Source organism: Cibotium barometz, chromosome 57, assembly GCF_041138505.1.
Source record: "Cibotium barometz isolate CiBa-2024 chromosome 57, ASM4113850v1, whole genome shotgun sequence".
Classification (NCBI taxonomy): Eukaryota; Viridiplantae; Streptophyta; class Polypodiopsida; order Cyatheales; family Cibotiaceae; genus Cibotium; species Cibotium barometz.
In genome coordinates this window covers 33,011,748-33,023,244 of record NC_141102.1, presented here as the reverse complement: position 1 = coordinate 33,023,244, position 11,497 = coordinate 33,011,748, and the positions used below count along the sequence as shown (strand labels likewise).

The window sequence follows — 11,497 nt, the reverse complement described above, 5'->3', positions numbered from 1 at the left end:
CAGTATTACAAGAAGCCCGGCCATGCAATTGAAAATTTCTTCAAACTTCAAAATAAGGAAAAGAAGACAAATGAATCTAACAAAGTTTCGAGCAGTTGCTAAGCGCTAGCGATTGCCTTGTGCTGACCCTGTGATCCACTCGCCCCATTTGTTGGTGCTTCACATCTTTGCTTCCAAGAATAACACACAAATGACTCATTTTGTTTGTGATTAGAGATGCTACATAATATATATTAAAAATAAGAGAATAGAAATCTGTCTTTAGTAACCCATTTTCTTTCTATTACTTTATTCGATTCCTTAAAAAATTCTATATATCACTAAACCTTCAAGGTTATACGAAGTGTTGCAAAAGCGGGGAAAAAAATAAAAAATAAATAAAAACTCTCATGCGTCCACAATAGTGCACACGAGCATATTCAACCTAGAGCAAACATGGAGTTCTATCAATCACTCGAGGTGGGCAATTCATGTGTATGTGTGTATGCTTCATACGTTTTTGTGTTTTTTTGGAGAACTAGGAAACTTGGATACTTGTTGCATTATGCACGTGTAGAAGCCTTAGGGATGCTCTCAACACTTAGTTTTTACATATACCTTGGATGTTAGTCTATAACCTTCCACATGCATGCGCTAGCCGTCCTATCTTTAGCAAAAGTTGTTTTTTTTGAAAAAGCAAGGAAAACATGTGTAAACATGCATGATGCAAGTCAGCTGAGAGCGTGGGAGGGTTGTAGAGGCGTGCATGAAGTTTTTGGAGGTAGAGGGAGCAAAAACGAGGAGCACGGTGATGTCTCGTGCCATCATGAAGATGCTAGAGAGGTTCTTGTTGATCGTGATGCTCATGTGTAGAGAGCGTGAAGCCAAGAAGATGTTCATGCTGATGTTTGGAGAGCGAGGAAGATAATAGAGATGATGATCATGATGTTTTGGAGACTTCTTAATTGATACATGAGCCTTTCTTGCACTCTGCTTTGCACACACATGCCTTGTACACTGGTTGGTTGCAGGTCTTGATGTTATTGGTGATGTTGTTGATGTGTTTTGGTTTGAGAGAGGTGCTCTGTGCTTTGTGGATGCTTGGCTAGCCTATGTGAGGCTGTCAGACCGAGCCTTTGGAAACAGGTGCAAGAATTCTTGTGGACCGTTGTGTTTGTGGTGCTTCTTGTGGAGGTTGTGTAATCCCAAGCTTTGTGAGCAAGAGGGTGTTGAGGTAATTGCTATGGGTGTATTGGTGTAGGTGCTTGGTCTCTGTTTGAGTTTTTTTGAAAGTGCTAGGTGAGGCTATCAGCTATAGAGGCGATTCTCTGCTTTGCCTAACAATGTTAACCATGAAGTTATGAAAAGGTACTCTAGAGTGATAGGCCCGGACGCTTGTGAAACCATTAAGGATAACCCTAAGAGGGGGTGGTGTACTCTAGAGTGATAGGCCCGGACGCTTGTGAAACCATTAAGGATAACCCTAAGAGGGGGTGGTGTCGAGAGCAAGTATCGGACGGTCAGATCGGTTTCCGAATATGATCTGAATTATAGTGTGATCTGTAGGTTTTTCTCTGTGCGAGCGATTACGGCAATATGGGGGTTGCGCAGGCGGAGCTCGAGGCCTTGCGCTTGGCTATGGTCGAGAAGCAGGGGGCGATTGACAAGCAGGGCGGCCTAGTGCGATCCCTTAAGGCCTCCAAAGCCAGCAAAGCCGACATCGATTCTGCCATCAGCCTCCTGCAGAGTATGAAGCTTGATCTCCAGTCTGCCTCCAAGGAGTACGCGGCCATGGCTGGCGCTGGGAACGGCTCCTCCAGCACGGAAGCTTTCCGGAAGGACGTCAATAACACTCTCGAGCGCAGGCTCTTCATCATCCCTTCCTTCCAGATCTATGGCGGTGTCACTGGATTGTATGACTATGGCCCCCCCGGCTGTGCTGTCAAGGCGAACGTTTTGGCCTTCTGGCGCCAGGTACTTTTCTTCTCCTTTCCCTCCTCATCATTCTTATGTTTTTGGATCAAGTTTGTGTTTGTAATGCTTTTGTGCCGGATTCCTGTGGCACCCTTACGTTTGTTATGCCCTTGTGCTATTTGTGTCTGCAATCCTGGTTTCATGGCACCTCTTAGGCTCATTGGGAAGAAACCCTGCAGCGTTCACAAGTATGAGAGGTTACAAGTAGTGATTGCAACAGCCAATGAAAGCTGAAGTACTGTTGAATCTCATGGCTAATGTCTGGGGCTGGGTCACCAGCTTCTCGTGAACCTGTTGTGCTGCATGCTTCTACAGTTTGTAGGTCTTGTTGGCACCTTTCTATTAGTAATGGCCAAGACCTGTGTCCAAAAATTTTGTGCTCCATATAGTTATGGATAGGGCTCTCAAGCATCTCTCTGATTGTGCCTGCACCTACTCTGGGGCACTGAGGGATGTCCCATGCTATGCATGATGAAGTTGATGATCTTATACTTCATGATTGGACAATCTTTGAGGTAAAGTACTCACTTTTTGTAAGTCATTTAAAGTTTGTTTTTGCTAATTAGTTATTAAAAATTTATTTAGCTTGTTTGTTAGAAATTCTTTTGTTGTGGTTCAATAAAGAATTCCTTTGTGTTTATGTGGGCGTGTGTGATTTAGTTATGTATTTGTCTGCTTTTGCAGGTTATTATTACTTTTTTTTTCGGGTGTCTCTATTAAGCTTTTTTATTATTTAAAAAAATATAATTTTTTTGTTTGTTTTTGGTGATTCTCTTCTTTTTTTTAAAAATCATACATAAGTTCAGATTCATCTGGCCTTAAGACGGTATCTCTCTGATTGTGCCGATGCACGCACGGCTAGGGCTACGGTATCTTGATCTGTTCTTGTTGCAACTCTTTTTTGTTCAGGGCCCTTTAGTGAAGGCCAAGACTTTTTTTCACAGCTAGTGTGCTGCCATGTAGACATTTCCCTTTCCTATGTTATTTTAGTTAATATGCTATGTTAATGTGTTGTTTTTTTGTGTGTTAATGTGCTCCATATAGTTATGGTTATGGCTTTCAAGCATCTCTCATCCCTGAATTGTTTGTGCTGATGCACGCATGGTTGGGGCTATGGTATCTTGATCTTATTCTTCTTAGCATTTGTGCAACTCTTTTTTGTGCAGAATGGCCCTTCAGCGAAGGCCATGACTTGTTTTCACAGCTAGTGTGCTGCCATGTAGACATTTCCCTTTCCTATGTTCTTTTAGTTAATATGTTATGTTAATGTTAATGTGTTGAACTTCTTTTAGTTAATATGTTATGTTAATGTGTTGAACTTCTTTACCATTTGTATGCAGCATTTTGTTTTGGAGGAGAGCATGCTGGAGGTAGATTGCCCCTGTGTCACCCCCCATGTGGTTTTGAAGGCTTCAGGCCACGTGGACAAATTTACTGATCTCATGGTGAAGGATGAAAAGTCTGGACAGTGCTATAGAGCTGACCATTTGCTTAAAGAATACTGTAAGGAAAACCTTGATAAAGATTTGTTGATGACAGCAGAGAGGAGAGATGAGTTGAAGCATGTACTTGCTGTTCTTGATGAGCTTACTGCAGAAGAGCTTGGCTCAAAGCTTAAGCGCTATGGCATTGTTGCACCTGATACCAAGAACCCCCTATCAGATCCTTATCCCTTCAACCTCATGTTTTCCACCTTGATTGGCCCTACTGGTCTTCTTCAGGGGTAAGTGTTAAGTGTTTTGCAGTTGGTTTGCTCTTTAGATGTGGACAATGTTTTTTTTTGCATGCAGTTAGCAATACTGTCAATGTTTAGTAAAGCAAAATGATTTTTGATAATTATTTTGTTAGTTTATTAGTTTTATAACTGCCATATGTCTCACATTCGGTTGAAAATGCAGTTCAGAGTTGTCTTAGCACTGTTTTTTTTCTTTAAGTGGTATATAGTGCAGAATTTGTCCTTTTGCCCATTCGTATGTGATTCATAGATACAAGTGTTCTGGTTTGCTCAAGTGTGCACTATATGTAAATAAATGTGATATGGATTGTTTGATGGAGCTTTATTGTGTAGGTGACCGCTGCCGGTCATCAAGCAGTTGTCCTGGATGACTTTGCCTGCCTCTTAAGGCTCCTATTGATTTACTAGTGAAGGCTTGTACCATTGCACTAATTCCTAAAAGTTTGAGTTGAGTTTTCAAAGATTGATTAAAATTGAATGGGGCACTTGTTTTACTCAAACTTGTCTACTTTTAAATGCCAATCCTAGGCAGGTTACTAGAGCTTATGGTCTATAAAGTGCAGACCAAATTTGTTGAGCTGAAGCTGTGCAAGCAGATGGTGGATAGATATTGAGGGTTTTTGCTTGCCATACCTTGGTGAATTTCGCCTTTTGTAGAAGGATAGCTGATTTTCTTTGCCTAATTAGGTTTCAGGGTTGCCCTTCAAATTCTAGGCCCCTTATTCGTGGTAATCCCTGGCCAGCTATCATGAATACCCATTTAGAGTTGATAATATTTTAGTTTCAGTCATTCTGAGGTTCTAAGAACTGCAATACACTTTTCTTGAGTGGATGCAGGCTGCACTCATAAAAGAAGCGTAGTAAGACAGAAGAATGCGAGCCTTTAAGAAGGTGGTCAATTCAAGGAATGCTTACTTCAAGTCTGATGTTTTCCCTAAGCTCACTCAAGGAAAAGGGATCCTGCATGATTGCCCATATGCCTAGTGATGTTGAATTCTTATGGAGCCACTAGCTTTGTAGAGATGTTTTTGTCAGATGATGCCATGAGGTTTTTGTGAATCAGGGGACCAGAAGGAAGGTGATATGGTGTCCTTCAAAGCTTTTAAGGTATCGTATGTATCATGTGCAGTCCAACACATTCCCCCTGGTAGGTTTGGAGACAACTTGAAGAACTTTCCTTTTGTACACTGCATACTACAGGTGGTTCTGCTTATTAAGAGCACGGTGTAGTGAGCCATTTCCATCGTTGTAAGTCTCTACCAGGTCATCTAGTTGAGAACAGATTTGATGAGAAAGATCGTGGCATTTACTACTCTATAATTCAGTTTCAGCCATTCTCTGAGTTTAGATCAGGAGGAGATCTACAGTGGCTATCATGTAAGTACACAGATGGGATCTAAAAGTGGGTCATAGCTGATGCATGTCAAGTGTGCAGCTAGACCTGATCAATCAGAGAAAATATAGTACAGATAAGGCATTTAAACTGAACTCCTTTATTGGGTAGCCCACTTCTGCTGATCTACTAGGGGTGCCATTGTTGGGTTGAAACTTGTGTCAAACGAGGTTAGACATATGGTACATATTGTACATACTGTATGTATGTGTGTACAATTGTATGCATGCATGCATGTATGTATGTATGTATGCATGCATGTATAGTACTTGCCCTTTGGGGATCAAACTCTCTTGAAACCTGCTATGTTCGCATGTTTCTGAAGGCTCTGACAACCCCGGGGGTGCTATGCCCACATTTATGAAAAGGCATCCTCTTCTTCATCCCACCTCAGCTTTCATTTTTTGAGCAGGTCTAAAGAGCTACTGTGCTTGATTTGCGCCCCTCCCCTCCCCCAAGAAAAGATCCTTTTGTTAGTAGGAAAAGGATGTCTGCTTTTGGGGGACTACAACTGTTTGAGGAGGTAGAATGTACAAAGTAAAAAATGGGGGATGGGTTTTTTAATTAAAGGGGGTCCCATCCCGTGGTTGGCTGCTCTTGGAGGGAGATGACATCCTTTTTTCTTGGTTGGGGGGGTATAGAGCCGCATGGGGGCCAGGTGATGCCATCCTTGCAGGTGAGGGATCCGAGCTCCAAATGCAGTAAAAGGCTTCCCGGTACAGTTGTGTACACTTTTTTGCCCGTTAGACACTCCAAATGCGCCCTGGAGGGTGTGATGAGATCTGTCCAGATAGCCCGTTAGACACTCCAAATGCACCCTGGAGGGTGTGATGAGATCTGTCCAGATACATTCTTATCGAAGACGCGTGTAGCAATCATTTTTGTACTATGAAATGGTGCTCAGGCAGAATCTTGACCAAAACCCTCTTTTATGGTCCAGTTTCTTTTGTGCAGTTTTTTTCTTATTCTTGTAGGTAGTGCAGTCTTCAATAGATTCTAAGGGAAGACTAGAGCTGATTATTTGTATGTTTTTCAGCTACCTGAGGCCGGAAACTGCACAGGGTATATTTGTGAATTTCAAGGATCTTTACTATTTTAATGGTAATAAATTGCCATTTGCTGCAGCTCAAATTGGTCAAGCATTCAGAAATGAGGTACACATTTTGACCTTCTGCAATGTGGCACTTGAAGCACAAATTGGTTTATGTTGTGAAAAAAGTATTGATTTCTATAATCTCATCATAATTTTTGGTGCAGATTGCTCCTCGACAAGGGCTGTTGAGAGTCAGGGAGTTCACCTTAGCTGAAATTGAACATTTTGTGGACCCGGATGACAAGTCACACCCAAAGTTTAAAGATGTGGCCGACTTACAACTGCTGCTTTTCCCAAGAGAACGACAGATGCGTGTTGAGGAGCCTGTTTTGACCCCCCTCGGAGATGCTGTTGCAAAAGTAATTCTGGAAGACCTTCAGAGCTTGCTCTTCTTTTTCCCATTTTGTGTGCCATGCATGATGTTCATGTAGATGTTATTGTAAGATCATATGTTTGGCTGGATTCACAGGGGGTCATCAATAATGAAACTCTTGGTTATTTCATTGGGAGGACATATTTGTTCCTCACCACTCTTGGTATAGACAAGGAACGGCTACGCTTCAGGCAGCATCTACTGAATGAGATGGCTCACTATGCTGCAGACTGCTGGGATGCTGAGATAGAATGCTCTTATGGGTGGATTGAATGTGTGGGCCTAGCTGATAGGTCTGCCTATGATTTGAAAGCCCACACGGTAAGCTTCTCTGCTTGCTTACTGTACATTGTTATTGTCCTTAGTTTTTCCATGGTTTGACTCACAAGGAGTTTCAACGTGATTCGCTTGTGTGCCACATTTCTATAACGCTTTTAGTGCATGAAAAGCACATGTATAAACTTTTTGGTACCTGGCTCAGGAGAAAAGCAAGGTTGAACTAGTGGCTCGAGAGAGTTTTACAGAGCAGAGAGAAATTGAGGTAGCCTGCTGTTTTTTGTAATGCTGAAACTGCTCCCTGGGTGTTTAAGTAGAACTTCTGTTCCAACAGTAAAGAGATTTTTATCTCTCATTGACATCAAATTACTTGCAGAAACTCTCTATTGTGCCGATCAAGAAAGAGACTGGCAGGTCCTTCAAAGGAGATGCAAGAAAAATTGAAGAAGCTTTGGAGGTCAAAGCTTTTCTCTCCATACTTTAAATTTGTCTTTGGCCTCGCTTCATCCATACTGATTTAGCCCTTTTGGATGCAGGCCATGCCTGAGGCCGAGGCTATGGAAATGAAGGCAAAGCTGGATTCCGAAGGTCATGTCTCATTTAGAGTGTGCACTCTTGACAAAGATGTCAGCATCACTAAAAGCATGGTTTCCATATCAAAGACTGTTGAAAAATTGTCTGGCAGAACCTTCACTCCATCTGTCATTGAGCCTTCTTTTGGAATCGGTCGCATTATATATTGCCTATATGAGCACAGCTTTTACACTAGGCCAAGTAAGACAGGGGAGGAACAATGCAATGTTTTCCGATTCTCACCGGTGGTTGCTCCGATCAAGTGCACTGTTTTTCCACTGGTTCAAAAGATTAAGTATGAAGCTACTGCTGCTGATCTTGCAAAACAGCTTACGAGGGCTGGTCTTTCTTGCAAAATTGATACAACTGGTACTTCTATTGGGAAGAGATATGCGAGAACTGATGAACTAGGTGTACCTTTTGCTATCACTGTGGATTCAGAAGAGACTGTGACGGTAAGAGAAAGAGACTCCAAAGAGCAGGTTCGCATTGCTGTGGAGCAGGTGCTGTCTGTGCTCAGAGATCTGTGTGATCGACAGTTGTCTTGGGCAGAGGCAAGGTCAAGGTACGAAGTAGTGCAAAATCTGCTGTCTAGCTAAAGTCAAATCGGCAATTATCTATATACTAATGAGCTTCTTTTTACTGCCTTGCACTACAATCCTGTTGTATAAGATCGTAACTTGATCTGAGATTACTCAACCCTAGAAAGTCATGGACGAGGTGATGCAAACCTTTTGGCCAAAGTGGCACACTTAATCAAGTGGATCTTAACTGCATGAAGTGCTACTGACTTCCATGAGCAGTCAGGGATATCTTGTTTAAGTTTAGCCTTAGTCCTAAGGTGTAGGCTATAAAGTTGATCTCTGTTTTTGATGCTTTGAAGATTTCCAGATATCAAAGTTGGATGTCCATTGAAGCTTTTTAAGATGGTCACATAGGTCCTGAAATTTTATTAGATGTAGGTGGGTGTAATGTTTTTGAAAGCGAAATGTCTATGGCATCAGCTCACAGTTGGTGAGATAACTGTGTGAGAGATATGCTAGTTTCCTCTTTAATCACCTTGTTGGTGTGTTTGGGTATAATAGTTGAATTATAGCATTGAGCTCGTACTGGCGCATGCGTATGTGAGTTTTACAAGAGAGAGAGAGAGAGAGAGAGAGAGAGAGAGAGAGAGAGAGGATTAAAATATGGTTATGGAGACTTCTTCTAAAGCTTTATATGAATCAAAGCACTAATGATGTGTGGGTGCACAAAAAGTAGTGTGTGGGTGGGAGATTGATTTAAATGTTGGCATTGGGACTTTGGTCAAAGGCTTGTATGCAGCAAGGGTGTGCAGCCGTTGGTGAAATGTATTTGAGTGCAGAGTATTAAGGCTAAGAAGTGAACATTGTTCGTAGCTAGTCTAAAAGCTAGCCGAGTGAACAAGAAGTTTGCTCCTATTAACATGCATACCTTGCCAATTGTGGTTTTTTCCTTACATTCCTGGTGCGCACAGCCTTGCTAAACCCCTCCAAAGTGTGAGGAGTAACACATATATATATGTGACTAGTTTTGATCTATATAATCGAGTCCACCTTTATAGATTGGTAGAGGTGAAGTCCCTTAGATAGCTTTTCTTTTGCAAGAGGACATTTAAGAAATAAAATAGGAGTGCCCAACATATCTTTATAAAATAAGGACTCTAGAACATTATGGATCTCTATATTTTGGAAGGGGTGAAAGTGCTTCAATGGTTTAGACAAAAACTAAAGTTAGAAGTTATTTCAAGGAAAATCAAAGAACATGGACTCGAGTCCCAGAAGATTATAGGGTATATGTGATGAATGAAAGTGGTGAATAAAAGAATTTGCAACGACAACATCAAACATAGTTGAGGTGAAATGTATGCATCTCATGTGAATGAGGCTAAAATTTTACCAGCAAAGAAGTATTTTAGAAACAATTAGAGAGCTGGAGTATATATTGGCACATGATTCAAAGTTCTTCTGTAATGAGTGTTCTGGTTTACAAACAAATGCAGTCAAATATGTGTGAGCTTTGCTTCTCTTCCCTTGTCACGTCTTTCAGTTTCTTGAGCCTATTACCTGCCAAGGCTGGCCATTTCTGCTTGGAAGAGATGCGCATGAATTTACACATGAAGGGTGGCTGTTATGTTAAGAGGAGATGCACATTTGCACGTGAGGTTAATGATGGAGCTGGGTTGGATCCCTTATGAATGCTAATGGCTAATGCTGCTTGTATTAGCTTCTCAAAACAATGATTGTAACTTCTGAATCTTCAATGTTGTATAATTGCCACCTAGGTTGCTTACTCTATCTTTGCTCTAGAACACCCAACCCCCTTTCCTTTTTTGTTATTACAACTATGCACTCCACTGCCATGAACTTGTTAAGGGAAGCTCTCTCTCTCTCTCTCTCTCTCAATCCCTAATTAGCATGCTAGTGATCTTTACTCTTTTCTCTTTGTATATTGCCCTTGAGTGTGCCTTGGATTTCTTTCTTGAAGGCATTTTTCTTCATGCAGAAGTCTAGGGTCTTATGCATAGAGGTTAAAGCAATGCATAGGGCCTAGCCCTATGCATAGTCTTGAGGTTAATGTATAGAGCCTATTTTTATGCATAAGTCTAGGCTCTTAATGCATAGAGTGTGGCCTTATGTGTAGCCTTAAAGTTAGTATAGAGCCTAGCTCTATTTAAGGCTATGCATAGGTCTAATATCTACTCATAGATTTAAGCTCCACGTATATAAGAGCCTAGCTCTTATGCACAGTGCTTAAAGCTATGCATTGAGCTGAGCCCTATGCAAAGAGCTTGAGTCTATGCATAGAGGCTAGCCTAGGCCTATGCATAGCCTTAAGATCTATGCATATGGCTAGGGTATATGCATAGCTTTAAGCTATATGCATATAAGAGCCAAGCAGGCTTATGCATAGAGCCTAAGCCTAACCCTATGCATAGGGCTAGGCATAGAAGATGATTCTATGCATAGGGCTAGGCTCTATGCATAGTGTTAAGCTCTATACATAGGGCTAGGATCTTATGCATAGTGCTTAAAGCTATGCATAGAGTTTAAAGCTAGACATAGATCCTAGCCCTTATGCATAGAGCTTAAGGCTGTGCATAGAGGCTTAGAAGCCTCTACGCGTAGAGCTCAAGGTTGTGCATAGAGGCTTAGAAGCCTCTACGCATAGAGATTAAGGCTATGCATAGGGCTAGGCTCTCTATGCATAGCCTTAATCTAGGGCCTCTATGCCTAAGGAAAGGGTCTCTATGAATAGCCTTAATCTCTATGCATAAGGCTAGGTCTATGTATAAGGTTTAGGATGCTTATGTGTAGGGGCTTGAGGGCTATGTATAGGGGCTTATATTCAAGGCACTTATTTATGTTTTTTTTTTCCCACATAACTTTGGTAACACTTCCTGTCCTTGGCACAACATAGTTGCTAGAGGAGATCATGGCCATGCTATCCCTTGGAACAACAGGACGTAGCAAGGATGGATCTCTCTCACAATTCATCTCGTCATCACTCTCAACCGTAGCATGGATGGAGCTCTCTACGATTTGTCTTCTTGAAACAACCATAGTGATACATAAAATTAACAACAAAGGATTCATGACAATCGAGTGTGGTGGTGGTTGATTGAGTGGCAGTGGCGGTGGTGGTGGTTGATCAATTAATTGGTGGTGGTGGTAGTAGTGGTAGTGGTGCTTTTGGTGGTGGTAGTTGTGATGGTGGTGGTTGTACTACCGATGCTCAAAATCCACCACATCATAGTCCCCCCACTTCTCATGTTCTTGCTGTGTTTGTGACTACTCCAGGCCACATTCCTCGTGAGATGGATATCCTGTACCCCTACCACTCTAATCACTTCGGGCCTCACTCCTCATGATAGATATCATGTACCTCTCGCTCTCATGATTCCTATCACTTTAGTCACTCCTAGCTCTCTATCACCACCCTGCCTCTCATAGATATGCCATAGGATGGATTTATCATACAGAAAGAGGCTCTTGGCTCGAGGGTCTTAGTGCACGTGCATCATCTCCTTGGTGTGTGGAGTTTGACCATGACATCCTCACCAAGTTTCATTACCAACTCAAG

At 41.9% G+C, this 11,497-nt stretch overlaps 1 protein-coding gene across 1 annotated transcript; it reads left to right on the top strand.

The window, feature by feature from the left end:
- The first annotated feature begins 1,487 nt into the window (after positions 1–1,487).
- On the top strand, positions 1,488–8,272 carry LOC147606666 (glycine--tRNA ligase, mitochondrial 1-like). The gene is made up of 8 exons (XM_086792081.1): positions 1,488–1,953; positions 3,294–3,676; positions 6,118–6,235; positions 6,339–6,533; positions 6,644–6,868; positions 7,029–7,088; positions 7,200–7,280; positions 7,360–8,272. The coding sequence occupies exons 1-8, from the start codon at positions 1,576–1,578 to the stop codon at positions 7,993–7,995; spliced, it is 2,076 nt and encodes a 691-aa protein (XP_086648207.1). The 5' UTR covers positions 1,488–1,575; the 3' UTR covers positions 7,996–8,272.
- The last annotated feature ends 3,225 nt before the right edge of the window (positions 8,273–11,497 follow it).

Coding starts and splice junctions, on each gene's coding strand:
- LOC147606666 (XM_086792081.1), top strand. CDS start 1,576: ATGGGGGTTGCGCAGGCGGAGCTCGAGGCCTTGCGCTTGGCTATGGTC. Junction 1,954..3,293: donor TTTTGGCCTTCTGGCGCCAG/GTACTTTTCTTC, acceptor ATTTGTATGCAG/CATTTTGTTTTGGAGGAGAG. Junction 6,534..6,643: donor TCGGAGATGCTGTTGCAAAA/GTAATTCTGGAA, acceptor CTGGATTCACAG/GGGGTCATCAATAATGAAAC.